Here is a 19,180-nt window from a genome sequence, read left to right as displayed (position 1 = left end):
GTGCCTACTTGGTCATGCTTTCTGTTAGCACTCCACACCCTTACCTCCCGCTCCAGTTTCTTTACCTCTCCCCATGTTTGTTATTTTCCTCAGAGTAGTCAGGGTACAAGGAAACACCCCAGTGTTAAGTTCTCTGCTCTAAATTCTAGTTTTACAACTATATTGTTTGACTTCAGAATCCCCAACATTAATTTTACCTCCATTTAGTCTTGCCTTTTCAACCATCCAAGGACATGGTGTAAGAAGCTTTTTCACAACAAGATACATTTCATTATCTATAATAAGGGTGCGTGCTCAGCCCATTTCAAATTTTATAACTGAAAGGCTAAGTAACTATTTTCCCACTTAGAAACACAGTGCATAATCAGCAATGCACATGTCACACCTCTTGAAAAGGTGTGCACGCCTGTGAATTTGCATGTACATCTGAGCAAGGCTCTGCAATTACAAGATGAGAACTGAATATTTCAGAAACATACCTTTTTCCTAAACAACTCCCCTCACTCCCACAAATGTATCTGAAATGGCCTTTGGTGTAACAAATAGTTTCCATGAACATCATCAACACTTTCTGTCAGTACACGCATTCCAAGATACTGCCAATAAAACAAGCATACAACAAGACAATTTGCCCTTTCTTTGGTGCAGGAGTCCATCATTCCTACTTGCACTTCATCCTTTGCAGATGCTGTTTTAATCAATGGCAGCATTCTTTTCCTAGATGGCAAAATAGCACTGAATATAACCACCAAAGGGAAGCAGCCATTCAAACCAGGATTTTAAAAATCTATTGTATACTAGGGCAATTTAAAATAACTGGGAATCTGCTGGAAAATAATATTTAAAAGTCTAACTGCACTGGTAAGAAATGATTAGCTACTTTTGTTTTAATTGTTCTCTTTGGTCTTAATTAATAGTGAAACCTAGTTCCCATTTTCCTTTTTGGCAAATATGCGAAAAGCCAGCCCAAAAAGGAAGAGATACTTCCACTCTCTGGCATGATACATGTTTCAGCACCCTGTCTGCAGCATACAACCAGAAGGCCAGAAACAAATATACACAAGAATTCAAAAAAATGGGATAGTTTACCCCCACTTGACTTGCCCTGCCAGTGGGAGTGGCTAAAAAGCCCACTGTATCCATGGCGAATGTCCAAACTAGCACAGTGTCCAAAGTGAGACCCCCAACTCATTCTTTTCCTAACAAGCAGTTATCATAAACCAGAATTTGTTCTTGGCTTGATTCTCATTTGTTATAGAACCAACAAGCCGGAGGTTTCAATCTGAACACTAAACAATGGTATAGACAACTGAATTGGACTAACATGCATTGCAGTACATATTTTCTCCCTTAATATGGTCTATTTACTGTTTCAATCAAGGTTCACCATAAAGGTAGCTGACAATTCATTTTAAACAAACCAATACAAAGCAGACATCAAAAACAGCTTAAAATCACCCCCAAACCAAATATTTACAAAACACTAATATTAAACAGTAATATAGTTAAACCCATAAGCTGATTCCTACTCCTTGCTAAAAACTTGGGAGTATATGACGGTTCTGCCAAAAGCATGGCTCAGCAAATGTACCAGGGAAGAAGCTCCAAAAAGGAGGCAGTATCCCAGAAAAGGCTCTGTCTGATAGTCCAGCCAACCTTATTTATGAGGGCAGAATACCTGAAGCGAAGCCTCTGGCAATGAGATCAATAACTGATCAGGATCACAAGGAAAAAAAGGCTGTCCTTTATTGTTTTTAAATGTCTACACCATCAGGGGAGGGACTTGAAAAGTTGAGGATCTTGCTGAGAAGGGAAGAAATCCCCCCAAACATTCCCTATTCAGCCAAATACCACTTGGGTTTCTTGGGTTGGCATCTCCAACTTGTCAAGAGAAAGAGAAAGCCAGGGGAATCAGTAACAGGATTTCAGTCTTTTTCTGGCCAGGGAAGGGACCGGGCCAGGGCTGAAATGCTCCAGTATACTAGCACTTCTGTTGTTGTTGTTGTTTAAAAGAACATATTTGTACCCATTTGTATAAAAACGCTGGCTGTTATGGGGAGCCCATCCAAGGCACCTAGGAGCACTTTGAAGGGGCTTCTCATGCCTGTGCAGACAGGGAAAACTGGCTGTTGTTATCCCAAACCGTGTGTGTGTGTGTGTGTGTGTGTGTGTGTGTGTGTGTGTGTGGCTTTTTTAAAGTACAAAGACCTGCGATCAGCTCCGTATGAAAGAGGGAGGAGGGAAAAGCTGTGCCAGTGCCCCCAGCTGGCAGCTGGCCCTGGCACAGACCAGGCGTAGCTCAGGAAGAATGCAAGGTTTTGGTTCCCTGTTTGTTCTTGCCAAGTGTTCTTGCCATGGGCTGCCTGTCCTTTAACTATGGTAGAAATGGCTGTCCGTGTTCAGATGACCCCACAATGCATAGTAAGGAAATCAATCATAGTGTGAGTCATTTGGGAAGAAAATTTACCCACAGTGGGTAACTTGCACCGAGTTTGCATGATGCAGCTACCAAGTGTTAACTTCTTGTTTGGTGCTGTATCATGCAAACCCGTTCTCTCTCAGTTAACAGCTCAGCTGTCATATTTTGGCTCAATCCAAATGTTTTTAGCGGCAAACCCTCTAAATGAATGAATTGCATTTTAAATCTCATCACCCATTCAAGGAGCCTTTCTGGCTAATGAGGTGGGATAAAAAGCCAATCAATCAATCAATCGCAGCACTTATCCTGGAAGCTACTAAAACTTAGACACCTTGAGCAAGAAGATTTCTTGCCAGAAAGAGATGCTGCTGATACTCCAAAAGAGCAGGAGAAGCACTCCAAGTGACAGATTCCTTTTGGATCCCCAGAAGGTAAGTTGTATCCTGAGCTGAGCTTTTTCAGTCCAGGGAGGAACATAGCCCTACTACCAGGCAGAATGAAGGAGCTGATACGGGAGAGAGCTATGCACATTACAGTCTGCCCTGTATCTCCCAAACTAGCCAGCTGTCTTCAGAGAGAGCAGAGGATGCAGTCCCATTGCAGTAATGAAGAAAGAGTGACTACCAATCCAGTCAACTTCTGCATATGGAGAGGGAGAGAGCCAGTTTAGCAAGCCTCCTTTGAGAAGAGGCACATGTGTATAAAAAAGAACTCCTGAAGGGTAAGCCCTTCTTCCCAAGTAGGACTTTTGCCAGAAGGAGTTCTAGCTATACAAGCCTTCAGTTTCAGGCTACCCATTCCTAGAACAACACTGTTCAACCGTTTTCAGTTTCTTTTCCTGACTTTGCCTTGTAAGTGAACCTCTATGCCACCACAGCTCACATCTTGAACATTCCTGCCTTAGCATGATCCCATACTGAACTGGACTCTTTTTCCTTGAGCATTTGCCTGTTTTGAGTCCTTGCTTTTAGGTTGCCCCATGCATTGCTGTGATGCTGAGCTGGACTTAGTCAGGACAGGACAAAAGGGCAAACATAAGTTTTGCTTTCTTTGCTCAGGGCCACAATCCAGAGATCTTCATGCACACCCAAGGTTTTTTGGGTACCCAACCAGATTCCAAATTTGCCTTTTTTTGAACAACATAGTTCAGGCTGGCATTAAGAGCCCAAGGACCAGCAGGGCCCCACCAACAAGATATCCTGGCCTTGCTTCTCTGCTTCACCACTGCAACCTGCTCCTTCTTGCCTCTTGTTCTAACCAGACAGCAGCAGTTGCGAGAAGGAAGTGCAGTAGATGACACCGTCTGCTGCTCAAGCAAGCGAGAGGTAGAAATAATGAAACAGAGCAATAACTGAGACAGATAGCAATCTGCAATAGCAGCTTGTGACTATGGTGGTGAAAAGACGGTAAAGGGCCTGTTGAGGGTATCTTGCTCAAAGGCCCTTAAAATTCTGCAGGTGGCACTGAACAGACTCCCTATGGCAGGTCACAAGTTATTGTCCAATCCCCCCCAGGTTTCGGAAGTTGATGAAGTGCTCCTCCAAACAGTAATGTACAAGTCTAAACTCCTGCTAAGCTAAGGCAAGAACTTGATCTTCAGCAACCTATGTGGAATGGGCAAATCTGCGTATGTCTCAGACATGAAAAGAGGCAGCAGAGAAGAAGTGGGTAGGAGAGTGGTATTTCATTTTTCCCTGCCTACAACTCCTCTCCACCCCAACTTACTTTCTTCCATTTTGGATTCAAGACTGAGTTTTCCAGTGTGGTGAAAAGAAGAAAAGAAGAAAAAAAGAACATGGTGGGGGAGAGACAGCAGAATGGTTAAGCATACTCATTCTCTGTGCCTTCCCTGCAAATAATTTCCTGCCTAGAAATGCCCTCAGGCCATTATTCGCTCTTTAGAGATAAGTGGAAGACTGGGAATCCTGCATTTTTCCATCATGCCTCTGATTGTACTCTAAGCCCTTGAAGTCACCATACCAGAGTGGATTAAGAATATATACTCAGAATAAAGTAAGGAGTTAAAATATTGGTGAAAATTTGCCATTGCATACCACACCTGAGACATACTGCTAGATCAGTGATGGGAAACATTTTGCCCTTCAGAGATTGTTAGATTGCAATTCCCACTAGCCCAATAATAAGGGATGCTGGGAGTTGAAGTCTAATCTGGAGGGCTGCATTCCCCATCCCTGTGCCAGACGTCCATGTGGCATTTTATAACAGTAACTTACCTTAAGTTTGCCCACCCCAAAAATTCTCCTCTCCCACACTCAGAGGTCCACAAAATCCAAGATTCCAGCATCATCTCCAGGTCCCAAGTGACTGGCCAGTCCAGCCCAGGATGCACTCTGCTGGTGACATCACATCCCTCCAAAAAACTGATGGGAAGCCTGTTCCTGGGAAGAAGTTGTCTTCCTTTTGCTGAGCAAGATGGCTTGTTTTCCTTTAAGAAATATTCTTATTTTATAGACTAAGCATAAAATAAGAATATTGAAATAAGTAAAAAATACAGTATTGGTGAAACTTTTCACACTTACCTAACCCCTATATGAAGCGTGCAAGCTTCTGCATTGGTCTATTGTGGGTGTGATATCACCAGTAAAGTGCATACTGAGGACCTGCAGGGAAGAGAGAAATGGAAACTATCAGCTGAAGCTACTGTTGTGCTAATATGCCCTTCTGAACAAACTGTTGAAGGCTATCAGTCACATTTACTTAACAGGTATACAGATGCACAAACTTATCCTCCAGGCTTGTACAGTGCAGTATAGGGACGCCAGTTTCATTGCCTTTTTTACAATCCAAGCACTAAACCAGTCAGCATGCTGTTGTGGTTACAGTGTTGGACTGGGAACCTCGGGGGTCTGGGTTTTAGTCCCCACTAAGCCATGCAGCTCATTGGATGACTTTAGGCCTCAGCCTGACTTACTTCACAGGGTGTTGTGACAACAGAATGGCCACCTTGGGTTTTTCACAAGAGGAAAAAAGGAAGAATATAAATGCAATGTAACAATAATTATGATGATAAACTCAGATATATAAAAGTGAACAATCAGAAGCGCCAGTACATAGGAAAATTATCCACTTTGCCTAATGATTCTTGACCCCTTACACAGAAAATCAAGGATACTCTTGCATGCTGGGGCATTTGAAGGTGACCCATAAATAAGTTTAGTACTGGTCATATACCAGCAGCAGTCCCCCAACAGTGGTACACCAAAAACAATCATCTCATCATGCATATAGTCACTGATTTCTCAGTAAGTGTATAAGAAACAGTTTATTGCATGTTCTTTTTAAATGTGTCAGCCACTTCTAATTTCTACCTTACAACTAGCATTTTAACTTGGCTACTACTTATCAAGTACAGAAACCAGAGGTATTGGCGTCTTTATGCATACCAGTTCAACAGGCTGGATGGCTCAAGACAGGGTGATCATTATTGTCAGATGAAAAAGCAACAATAGCCTTGCCAGAAATTTCTCATGCACAGACCAGACATTATTGCTCATGCATAGTAGATGCCACAATCCTCACTTTCTGAAGCCAACTAGCCTCATCCCCTGGCGTCCACTCATATAGGGTGAACGCCTGGTGCAAATAGTTTCCAGGCAATCTGGGACCCCACACATGCATATGGTTCCAGATCACACAGAAACCTTCGTGGAAACAGCTCCACCGCTCCTGGTCAGCCTGCATGCCGTCAGAGGTGGGACTAACCGGCACAGCCCTACTCTTCGCTAAACTGCATAGAAGCAATAACAGTCAAAAGCAGCTAACAACCACTGATAACAGACAAGCCAGAAATGCATATTTTTATTTTTATAAAGGCACAAAGAAACATGCAAAGATGCATCCTACCAGTAACCACCAGAAAAAAAAAAAAACATTCCAGATCGCTTCCTCTGACCACAAAATCTGCACACTTGGTAGCCTCTTCCCAGATGCTACACTCCATCCCATTTGCTAAGATGGGGATTTCTGCAGCCCTGTCACGAGCTGAGCTTCTCTTATCTTCTTCACACTTCTCCTTTTTAGAACTGCAGCTGATATGACTGGTTAGCCAGTTGCTAATGCTGGCAAGAGGGGGAAGCTGCTCTAACAGCTAGCATCAAGTCCTCCTTAAAAGTGTAAACCTATGCACCAGTGTGAAATATCTAGACTCAGGAAGCCAAGAACTGGAGGTTATTTATTTATGTATGTATGTATCTACAATCTTTCTGTACTACTCCACACCCAAACAGATTCCAGAATGGTCAACAGTATAAAGTTAAAACAAATACAAATAAAAGCAATAAATCTGAAACGTTTAAAAACAAAATAACATGAAGACTGTGGCTGGTCAACCAGAAAAGGCTTCCTGGAATAAGATTTTAAAGATAACACAGCAGGTGCAGAAAACAGCACACTGTTTGTGCCTGTCTGACCTCCCCAGGCAGGGACTTCCACAGAAATGGGACTTCCATGGGGCTTCCATGATTAAGTTTCTTCTCCTGGAGGACTCCATTTAGACCAGACTTGATGTGGGACCACCAGAAGAATGTTCTCTGATGACCTCACTGACCTGGCAGATTAGTAAGGAAGAAGGCACTCTCTCAGGCATCCTGGTGCCAAATTGTTCATGGCTTTGCACACCAGAATTTAGAACTTTAAACCTGGCCTGATACATGAACAGGCAGCCCATGCAATTCCTTCAGCAAAGCGATGGCATACTGAAAAGAAGCAGTTCCCACCAGCTGCTAAACTGCTGAATTCTGCACCAGCTCCAGCTTCAGGATCAGCTTTCTGGGTAACCCCAAACAGAACGCACTGCAGTAGTCCAGTCTTGAGGTTACTGGCACCTGTATACAGTGGTCAAGCAATCTCTGGTGGGTAAAGCCATGGGTGGTAAAAGGCATGATCAGGGCCACCAGCGTCATTTGGGACTCCAGAAACAGATCTAGGAGTACTCCCCGCAATGAACCTGATCTTTTAGGGACATTCAGAACAAGTAATAAAGCTATCACTCAGATGTGGGAACCACTCACCCACCGGATTTCCATCCTTCTGAGAATCAGCTTCAGTTTACTGACCCTCACCCAGTCCATCACTGAATCCAGACACTGATCTAAGACTTGCACAGCCTCTCCTGATTCAGCTGTCATAGCTGATTCAGCACAGTGACGATACTTGGCTCCAAACCCCCTAATGACCACTCTCGGCAGCTTCATATAGATATTAAATAACACTGAAGACAAGATGGTACTTGCAGAACCCCACAGCTCAATTGCCAGGGATCCAAGGAATAGTCACCCAGCATGACTCTCTGGAATTTACTCCACAGGTAGGGCTGGAACCACTGTAACAGTGCCTCCAAAAACCAGCCCATAGAGTCAGTTGAGGATGACACCACACTCAATAGTGTCAAAAGCTGATGAGAAATTGAGCAGAACTGGCATGGTCACACTCCCGCTCTCTTCCGGCAAAGGTCATCCGTCAGGGCAACCCACGCTGACTGAGTCCCATAACCAGCTCAAAAGCACAGACGATCTGGACTGAAATGGGTCTGGACTCCCCAAAAAGGCATTGGGAGGGAGTTACCAAATACCATAAATGTTCAGAGTGGGTTTTTTCCAGGAATAGTTGCACTACTGAGGACAGTAAGGTGCCCTTAACATTCCTGTACCCACCCAGTTAGACCCGCTCAGCTAACTTTTGTCATCCCAGAAAGACAAGGATCAAAAGAGCATGTGGTTAATTGCAACACAGCAAGTCCCTTGTCTGCACCATCAGGCCATAAAAACTGGGACAGATTGCACAAAATCAGACAGATGATGGCTTCAGACACCTTGTTTGGAGCTGCACTAACAATTGGGATGAGTTCACTTAGCAGCTTATTATTTATTTATTTATTTATTTATTTAAAACATTTCAATGCCACCCCCATCGCAACAAAGCCTCGGGGCGGCTCACAGCTTAGTTTTGCACTAAGTATGATGCAAAAAGGTCAGAGCGGGTCTTTGAGAGGGCCAAGGTCCAATTCACTGGTGAAAATGTTAACAACCTCCAGACTACCTCGCCTAGCTCTGCTGGATAGCTTGTGGAGGACACAGTGGATGTAGAAAAATGATGTTTCTTTGCTGCCCACACTGCCATGGCGCAATCCCAATTTTGCGATTTAGACTAGAGTATGTTCAGTCTTCACTTTGAGTCTTATGTCATTTGCACCCTGGCCAATGTTCAGCCTGTTTCATTGACCATAGATCTTCAATATATGCAGGAGCAGAGCAGCACTGGAGAAGGCACTCAGGTCCAATGGGGACCACAGCCCTCTGCATCTCATCATTCCATCGTGAGATCAGGACCTCAGATCACCAGCTCCTCCCACTGCAAAATCCCCAAGAACACTCCGAAGCCCACTGGATTCTACCAGGAGTCCCAAGCCAGGGTTCCAGCAGCAGCCTCAGCATGGAAAGTGAAGTCACCCAGGACCACTCTCCTTGGCTTCTCCAGAACCATGCTCGAGACTACTTCTGCCTGTTTGGTCGTGAAGGATGCTGGGCAGCAGTGCAGGAAGTTACCAGCAGTTCACCCCAAATGTCCCTGTGGCCAAATGTCAGGTGTAACTCTCAAGGCCTGGTCTAAGGCAGAGCGGTCAACAGTGGAAGTTTGGTGAATCATCGCAACACCCACCCCCAGCCTATGCATTGAGTAGCCAAGTGGGCAAAACTGGGTCAGGTGACGCCCACCCATCCTACCCATTCAAGACTCAGCTATTCAGAACTCTCTATTCTATTCAGTAGGTTATCAGAAGCAAAGAGTGGCTGACTTTTACAGTCAAGTTGCAACTAACTCTGTCCTCCAGATGCACTCCTGGGATCCACTCTTTTTTTCTTTCCAGTGCCAGGTAGAAACCTTTTTATTTTCCAGGTATTTTAATTCTGGAAGCCGCCCCGAGGCTTTGTTGCGATGGGGGCGGCATAGAAATGTTTTAAATAAATAAATAAACAAATCCGTATTTTTATTACATACTACTGCTGTGCCCATTGGATTATGGCTGCTGTGGGCTTGTTGTCGTTGTGATTGTTTACTGGTTTTTATTGTGTTATTGTTTTATTGTCATATGCTGCTTGTGTTTTATGTATATGTTTTTGACTGTGTAAACTGCCAGAGAGCCTTTGGGTTGTGGGGCTGTATAAAACTGAAATCAATCAATCAATCAAGGAATCAGACATATATTTTGCCACAATTGCTGATCCTGTTAAAAGTAGGTGGATTCTGTAACAGAGATGAAGCTTCCTTGTGGGAAGGGCTTCACAGTACAGAACCCAAGCGGAAATATAGAATTGAACAGTTTTCTATAATTAAGAATATACATTATCTTTTGTTTATGAAGACTATGATAGACCACTACTGGGCACATGATAAAAAAATAAAACTCCCTGGAGAAGACAATTATGCTAGAGAAAGTTGAAACCAGAAGAGGAAAAAGAGGACTGAATTTGAGATGAATTGACAGCATAAAGGAAGTCACAGCCTTGATTTTACAAGAGCTGAGCAAGGATGTCATGGATAGGACATTTTGGAGGGCTTTCACTCACAGGGTCACCATAAATCGAAGATGACTTGATGGCACATAACAGCAATGGAGATCTCAGGTCAGGCACAAAACTTCCATTCCCAGTTCTATGCAACACTAATTTTGTAGCTAACTCAGTTATGGAAGCATCAACTGCACTTGGTTTAAATAGAAATGCTATAGCCTTGTACTACAAACAATACTGCCAAGCGAAATAGCATAAAACATAGAACTACTTAAGGCTGTGATGTGAGCATTTTAAGGAAAAACTCCCCAAAAGAAATATGAAGAGTAGGGGCAAAGAAAAACCAGCTCCCCACGAACGAGTCAAAGAGTTCTGAATAACTCAAATACTTGCACCTGTTTATGCAATTTTGGTTGGTTCTACTAAAGGTACTGTCTTCTTTTGGTTTATTTTTTCCTCATGGACCAGCACAAGCACCTTTGTGTTCAAAAAGTAAATAATTGTTTAAGGCTGGAAGAGCCCTTTTCTATGTTAACAGAGCAGTTGGCTAACTTAAACATGGGTGGATATACTGAACGCTGAAAGAACAAATTTCAGGAGTTCCAACCTGTGGTCTTCTCAGAGGCATCTAAACTGTAATTCCTTCTTTTCAACTAAAATGAAGTTTAAGGATACATCATCACATCTGTTCACTTGCTTCTCTGGTTGTTTTGCCTCTCTTGTTTCGTCCACAGTCAATTTTCGTTTAGAAGCACCACAGGGAAAGCACCTAGTGAGCAACATATAATAAACCTAAACAAAACTCTTCCCTTTTAAAGCAACCAAATGTAAACAAAACACCTACCAATTAACTTTGACCAAATATCCAGAGCTGGACAGAAGTCAATTCACTCACCACAATATTTTAGGCCAGATGTTATTTTTGCTAATTGACATACACACAGAAAGGATTTTCAAACTTTTACTGAAAACTTACAGATATACCAAAGAATATAAGTAATACTGTCTACAGCTGCCTATTCTAAGTTACATGCATATGATTATAAGACATTAGGAAGTGTCCTGTCACAGCTTGCATAAAACCTAGGCATTCTAGATCAGCACTATATGAAATCTGGCTCTAGAATATTGATTTTAAAAACCTGGATCAGAGACCAATTCTAGGAAGACCCACATAACATGCCACACAAAATTATAAGTATAGTAAGTGCACCATTCTATGCATGTTTAGACAGAAGTAAGTCCTACAGTTCCCAGCATTCTCCAGCCAGCCGTGGAAATTTTAGATCTTCTTCTAACTGAACAGGCATAGAATTGAACACCAAGTATTTCCTTTCCATAATCATTCATTACTTATACACCAAAAGGATACTGTGCATGGTTTCAGAAACAGTTCAAATGCAAATTGCATCACTAAAGATGTAGTCCTATACAGACTTTCCTGGGAGTCAATGCAGCTTAATTTTGAGTAAGTATATATAGCACTGCACTGCAGGGAAAAAAATTCCTGTCTTTTATGACGTTCATTTGCTGGGATTCATGGTGTTTAAAACAAAAAGAAAGAATGTCAACACTACACAGCAGTGCAGCAAGGAAGAAATGACTAAGGAGATTGTCAGGGGTTGAAAAACCTCAGCAGAGGAAAATTCCATAGCTTTTCATGCATTTTAACTTTTAAGGCATCAGTAAGCAAACACTAGGGAGGAAACAGTTGTTTTCTGCTCTCTGTTTGCTTCCTTATCAGAGCATACATCTGCACCACAGATATTGTTAGATCTCTCAATTTTTATTTTGTCTATCAAAAAGAACCAGATATCAAATCCACACTTAAAAAGCATTTTGCCTGTGAGCAAACACTGTCTGCAAAAGTTCTTGGATAGCAGAGGATAAAATGGAAACCAATGCATATGCTGTCCTCTGCACCAGTCATCAGTCAAGTTTGGGGGATACTGAGCAGATTGCCATTACTAGGGTAATGGCAGAGAGCAGGGATAAATGCACCACCAGGGTTGTTTAGTCTTGTATCATGAAAATCTTCTGAAGGACAAGCTCTGCTCCTTTTGTTGCCTAATCACCTACAATGGGCTTAAGGTGTATTGTATAACCTTTCCTGGAGTCTAATTCCACTACAATCAGGTAGAACTCAGCAAGTGTTGCCTGTCAAAGATTAGACGCACACACACAGCTAGTTGGCAGTCAGCTACCAGAGAAAGGGCATGAATATTTAAAGATGTGTCTTTTCATCCTGTCCAGAGTTCAGGATATATTTCAAGGTAGCAAAACAAGATGCTCCAGTTTTACAGAGAAAACAGTAACGCAAACTGAAAGTATTGCATGACAGGCCACAATGCCAATAATTTCCAGTAATTCCACCCTTTTCTTACTGGTAACAACTTCCATCCCATCTTATATATTGCTCATCCATTTTGGTAAGGCACAAAGATTTTACCAGGATATATTTTTAAAGCAGCCTTCTCCAACCTGGATTGCTCAGATGTGTTGATCTACAACTCCCATCACCCACAGCCTGCCTGGCATGATTGTTGTCAACATATCTGGAGTGTACTACCTTGGGGAAGCTTGCTTTAAAATGTCATCATAATGCAAACCTACTATGTAAACTACATAGCACTAAAGCACTTACAAACATGAGGAAAAGGTCATATCCTAACTTTTCATTTCTGTGAAAGAAAACTGACTTTCAGTACCAACCTCCCATGACTCAAAACTAGTATCCAAGCCAGTTTCAATCATGGAAAATGGAGAAGCCTTTATTACAGCTTTAGACAGACAGACCCTCCTTCTTACAGGTTTTCTTTCACAGAAATACCAAATCAGGAAACATCAGCAGCCTAGATAAACACATTTTAGAAGATGCTGATTCCTCCAACAGGGAATGGGTCAATTCACATATATGCATATTTATGCATTTAGACCATGGATACCATTGGACTCTAGGAAAGCAGGAACAACAAGACAGATACACCTGAACTCATGGAAGTAAAAAAATGGGAAGACATGGAAAGAAAAGTCTCATTCTGAGGCAAAGATGCTTTGGAGTGGCAGCAGGGCAAAACAAATGCTGCCCCTGCTTTCCAAATCCCCATGCCTGACTGACTTCACAAAGATGTCAACACCATTTGCCCACATATCAAGCAATGCATTTCACCACGAGCAATACATATTCCAACTACCTGTTCAGCGTACTTCTTCCCCCCATCTGCTGCTGGCAAGCAGCATCAGCAAACAGTATTGACGTTCATATAACTGCTCTACAAATGAAGACTGGAGCAGCCCGAAGGGGGTGGGTAACATGCACACACGTGCAACATCACCCAGAAGAGTTTGTCATCACATGAGTCGATTGTCAGAAAGCCCGAAAAAAGGAAGACAAAGAACAGCAAGGTTGCTCCCTTACACCTGGATGGTCAATGATCGGGAATGCTGGAAGCTGTAGTCCAAAATACCTGGACAGCACCAGGCTGGAGAGGACACGGACACGGACGGACACACACACACGGACATACACCTACGTTGCACTACATTGTTCCCGGTCCCATCTGTGCATGTACTCGCTACAATGGCAAATGCGCAAGAGCCTGTTCGCCCCACTGGAGCCGCCGCATCTCATCCAGCCACATCTCCTTCCCCCAGCCTCGCTCTCCCCTTCCTCCTCTCCCTCCTCTGGGGACAGCGAGGGTACCGACGCGCCCGAGCCTCACCGTAGATCATGGCCAGGCCAGTCTCATGGAGGAAGCGAACTCGGCGATGCTTGAAGAGCCAGATGGTGAGGATGGTGAGCGTGAGCAGCAGGATGAACGTCAGGAGGCTCACGCTGTCCTGCCGGTGACTCTCCTCCGCTTCTTGCTCCGTGTCGATCTCCTCCATGGCGCTGCTGCTGCTTCGCTCCCCTGCGCACAGCCCGGGGACGTGGTAGAGGAGGAGAAGGCGCAGCAGCGGGAGCAGCGGGCGCGTCATGGTGGACTCCCCTGCGGGCGCCCGCCTGCGTCCTTCCGCGATTCCAGCCGCCGCCTCTGCAGTGCCAGTCCTCGGCCACCCTCCGCTCCTGCGGCGCACAGCCGCCCGCGCCGCCACCGCCGCCGCCGCCGCCGCAGCAGGAGCCGATTCAGTGCGCAGGATCTCCCAGGGCTGCCCCGCCCCCTTTCGCGCGCTCTCCCAAACGCGCAGGCCCCGCCCCCAGGGGAAGCTGGCCAACAGGCGGCCCTTCTCCGCCCCGCCCCGCCCCGCCCCCGCCCCCGCCCCTTAAAAGAGCGCCGAGCCAAGGAACTCCGTGGCGTCCTGTGCTCCCGCTACAGAACGAAGAGGTAGCGTGGTTGTACCACTTCAGACTGCAGGAGGGGAGGAATGCCATTTTGGAATGTTCCTCCTCCCCGGGTAAAAACGGAAGCTCCCTACAAAGCAACATAACTAGAAGAAAGAGTGGCTCTCAACCCGTTGTTTGGGTCGGTCATTCGTCTTAAATGCAGAAAGTCACTAAAACAAGGGGAGACTCCAAAATACTGTCCCCCTAGGCTCTGATGTGGTGCAGTCCATGCTGCCGCCTCATCCCTACCCCTGTGCGGACCAGACCTGAGTGAGTTGCAGCGGCTAAGGAAAGTTCCCTAGCCTTTTAACCTGGGGCGCGTTCAGCCCTTTCTGCAGCTGCTGCCCGCCCGCGCCCCGCCAATCGCAAACAGCCGCATGACAGAGCAACGTAGAGAGCCGAAGTTGCCGACAATAACCCCGCTTCCAGTCCCAACGTGTCACGCCAGCGAAACTAGTGGCTGGTCGTGGCTGTACGCCGAGACTGAAATCCTAGGCGCACTTACCTGCCATTGGGATCTATTACATCCTCCAAATAAACATGACAGGAGTGTGCAACACAGGTCGTGTTGTGTACTGCTTGTCAGTTGGGAGCCACTTGAGCATCCAGATCAAATTTCCTCTCAGGCACCCTAGTAGTGTATTCATTTGTTAAGGATGCAATCCTACCCATGTTTAGACAGAATAACGCCCTGGAGTTCCCAGTATGCCTCGAGAATTGTAGAACTTTTTCTGTCTAAACATGCATGAACTTCTAATTTACTTTTCGGGGCACAATGCTTTCACAAGAAGGCACATAGGCAAGGATATTAAACACCTAACAGCACGACATTAATACTGACATTAATACCAACCAAGAAAGCAAATGACAGCTAAAAAAAAAAAAAATCAGTTAAGACCAGAAGTAGATAAGCAATTTTCAAGCACAGCATTAACGGAACACAGACTGTGTCAACATTTATCTCAAAACCTGGAAGTGATGAGGGATTCTGGTTCTGCCAGTGAAGAGACCCTCCCCATCATACCTACCAGAGTTTCTGGTGCTCTGTCTCTGCTTCAGCCTTCGGAAGCAACCTGGGGATAAATATCCTGAAAGGTAAAAGGTAAAGGTAAAGGTTTCCCCTTGATATTAAAGTCCAGTCATGCCTGACTCTAGGGGGCGGTGCTCATCTCCATTTCCTAGCAGAGGAAGCCAGAGTTTGTCTGCAGACAGTCTCCGTGTTCATGCGGCTGGCGTAGTAAACACCGAAGTGCACGGAACGCCTGTTACCTGCCCACCGAAGGGGTACCTTTTTATCTACTTGCATTTGCACGCTTTCGAACTGCAAGGTTGGCGGGAGCCGGGATGGAGCAACAGGAACTCACCCCATTGTGCAGATTCGAACCAGCGACCTTTCGATCAACCAGCCCAGCAGCACAGCAGTTTAAACCACTGTGCCACCTGAGCATTGTTATTAGGTTTATTGAGTTAATATATGCAAACACTTTAACATTACTATATAATTGTTAAATAACAGTACAGCACAATCTTATAGTACATATAAATAAATCTCATGAGTTTAATGGAGTTTACTCCCAGGAAGTTTTTCAAGGATTGTACCCTATATAGGACTCAGATATTTCAGATTATTCATTCCACAATGTTTGTTTTCTCATGTCTTCTCCTTTAAGTCCCTTGATATTTTGTACTATCAACAATTGGAATAATTAATTCCTTTGGGTTCTCTAACAGTATTTCCCAAAGAGCTTTACTGTTTGTTGTATATTCTACTGAGTAATGTCATATGCATTTGATATTTTAGCTGCTAAGGTTTTATTTTAAATTAATGGTTAGAATATATACAATATCAATAGCTAAAAACACCACTGGGTATAGAATTAAGATATGAGGATAAAACTATGTGCAGCTGACCCAATACAGAGTTAAGCATGTTAAATCCTTACTTGGCATGTATTACAGGACACAAGAAGACTCACACAATGGGATTACATGTCCAATAAAATCAGTTGTGTTAGAGCAAGCATTCCCAACATTGTGCCCTCCACATGTTTTAGACTACAACTCCCATGAGATCTAGCTTGCATGAAGGCTGACAGAACTGTATTCCAGAATATCTGGAAAGAACCACCTTGTGGAAGCCTGGCTTAGTGTTTTCTAAGCCTCCCTAGAATCAGGCTGTTATACGGCAAAAAGGCAAGAAAGACCTACAAAATCCTGTTGCCAGTACATTACTAAATTACATCATGTTAAGATAGACTAAAAGGAACTTAGGTTCTACAGTCAGTCCATATTTACAAATTGACCCTACTATTACTCTAATTGATACCTAACTAGGGATACAAGTTCTAGGGACAATCCTACAAGGTCTATTTGTTTTCAGTAAGAGAACCTGGAAATGTTTTTGTAATGTTTGCTTTTTAGGAGCATGGAATCATAAGGTTGGAGGAGTATGAAATCCAAGAGAAACTGTATCTTACAAATATACAAGAAACCACAGTGAAGGAGAATACACTCCTAAAAACAGGCAGCAAAACCTGTATTAGAAAACAACTGTACCACAAACCACCCCAAGTTTTGCACCCCCCTTTCCTGCTCTCAGTCTTTGTTTCTCCCTATTCATACTGCCAAGTGCCTTTCCCTGTTTCCCTCTTCCCTAAACTCTGCTGGAAGAGTCTCACTTTCCCCAAGTTGCGATGGGTATTTCATTCCAAAAACTCGGGAGAACCCCAGCTGCTAGGAGACCATCTCCTGTCAATGGCTGAAACATCAGCCAATCATTTGCACTATGAATGAGCAATCTGCTCAGCAAAGGAAAGGTCAGTCAGCAGAAGTAATACAATTTCGACTGAGCATGTTGCCCTACAACACAGAATTAGGCTTTGGGTCCACAATCCCAAGAAAAGGGGAAAACTGTCTCCTTGCTCATGGAGAGTTCACCCTGTTCTCTGTATCCAAACAGTACTATCTGCTGGAGTACTTTCACGGAAGAAAAAATTGTATATGATGCTGGAGTAGGGGCTTTTCTGACACAAATTGAAAGCCTCTAAAGCACAATCCTAAGCATGTTTTTAAAAAGGGGATTGTGCCCTTAGAGTTCACCCCAGGAGTTGTACCAAAGGTACTTTCCCTTGCTTTACATGGAACTGAGTTGTCTAGTTGTACTCTGTGTGCTTCCCACAGTTGGTGGCTTCCTTTGTAACAGCTAGATGAAAGGGATAACCAGGCTGCTAAAGTTTTTGATTATATAATATTAAATGATATGGTTAGAAAGTATCCAATTGTTTTCCAAATGTGTGACTTCTTTGCAAATACATATACACAGGTCTGCAGCCTTAACAATTCACTTAGCAAGTATTTAAAGCTTAAAACAAGGAAACAATCGGAATAGCAGATGATAAAAGCAGACAAGATAAAGCAGACAGGAAGAACAGTGCTGTAAAAAGTAAGACCATGAGCAAAACTGAAGAGAATTCAAGTCTAGGAGCACTAATGGAGAGGGATTACAGGGCTCCAGTTCCAGGTTGGATGGTCTGCACAATTCAATATAAGGCAGCTATTATGTTCATAATAACATTTATAGCACAATCTTATTCAGATGCATACTTTGAGCTCTTTGTGCACAGCCTTGCTGATTCAGCTTTTGAATATACGATAAGAATTATTACCATGGCTTGGGCTGAAATATTGGACTACAACAATAGCAGGAATACAGTATTAATCTTAAATGGCTGTGAACTGCCCACAGAACTTTGGTTATTGAGCAGTATAAAAATGAAATAAACTAACAAAAAAATAAACAGACTGCAAGTATCAGCATCAGGAGTAGGCATGGTTGCACAGCTACTGAAGAACTGCAGCCCAGCATGGGCTGTCTGACAAGTGCCCCTTTGACCACCTTCTTGTCTTTATCACAACCTGGTAACAACTCTGGTCCAGATAACTATACAGGTGAGAAGGAGAAGTAGATGCCACTGCCTACTTGTTCATTGGCACTGCCTGTCAAGCAAGTGATAGCAAGGATGAGAAAGAAGGTGAGGAGTAATGGCAGCTGATGGTAACTGTGGTGGGAAGACTGAGCAACAACAGCCCGTGGGTTATATAACTCAGTGGTCAACCCAACAGCATAACCTAAGTTGACTGCTGGAGTGTTCAGGTCTTGAACCGAGTTAGCAGACTGGGTTTGTGCATCGTTCTCAGCAACCTTCAAAGGAGCAAATTGTGGATTGCTGATGAAAATTGGTGGGTGCACGACATTTCCACCCTCCATTGCGCCTACCTAGTCCTTGCTGTGTCCCTGAGGGAACAGCCCACTGAAGGCATCTTGCCCAAGGTCCTAAAAAACCTGGAACTGTCGATTGCTTAACATTGAATATGGATATTAAACCTTTGCAGGAAATCTGTACATTAACGTAACAGCATGCAAAATGACTGGCATTTCTAGTATCATCCATGATCTTTTATTAGGCCTTGAGCAATTACATGTGTTAACAAGGACTGTGTCATTGTTCCCACCTTGTATTATACAGATCCTTTTTTAAGGCTTCACAAGAACTCACCTATTGTGTTATTTGCTGTGTACATTATGTACGCCTCTGCCCACGTGCAGAGTGCTTTGCCCACCTCTTCACTGAGGAGGTATTATCCGTATCTTTCCCTTTTTATCTTGGAATTAGGACCAAGTTCGTGCGTCCAAGGTTAAATGTTAGAATCTTGGTGCTTTTCGTAGAAATGTACTGGCTTATCTTTTTTGAAAGGGAAGATAGCGGAATGCGACAACAGGACCGAGAGGCACATCTGAGACAGGCAGCTGGGAACAGAGCGAGGGGGACGGGACGAGCGTGCGGAGCAGCGCAGGCTTAACTCAGCCTTCGCCAGCGAGCCTGATTGACGGAAATGAGTCGAGACGTGGCG

General features: G+C 43.9%; 1 protein-coding gene across 2 annotated transcripts in view; it reads right to left on the bottom strand.

Annotated features, from left to right (window-relative positions):
* SLC9A7 (solute carrier family 9 member A7) overlaps nucleotides 1-14,011 on the bottom strand; it is a 52,637-nt gene extending 38,626 nt beyond the window's left edge. For both annotated transcript variants that reach the window (XM_044433083.1, XM_044433090.1), the window contains exon 1: nucleotides 13,668-14,011. In XM_044433083.1, coding sequence (XP_044289018.1) covers nucleotides 13,668-13,923 — 256 coding nt within the window. In that variant the 5' untranslated portion in view covers nucleotides 13,924-14,011. The remainder of the gene's footprint in view (nucleotides 1-13,667) is intronic.
* Between the last annotated feature and the right edge of the window lie 5,169 nt (nucleotides 14,012-19,180).

The sequence above is a fragment of the Varanus komodoensis genome, unplaced genomic scaffold (genome assembly GCF_004798865.1).
Source record: "Varanus komodoensis strain SLA01 unplaced genomic scaffold, ASM479886v1 scaffold1, whole genome shotgun sequence".
Classification (NCBI taxonomy): domain Eukaryota; kingdom Metazoa; phylum Chordata; class Lepidosauria; order Squamata; family Varanidae; genus Varanus; species Varanus komodoensis.
This window is presented reverse-complemented; position numbering and strand designations above follow the sequence as displayed.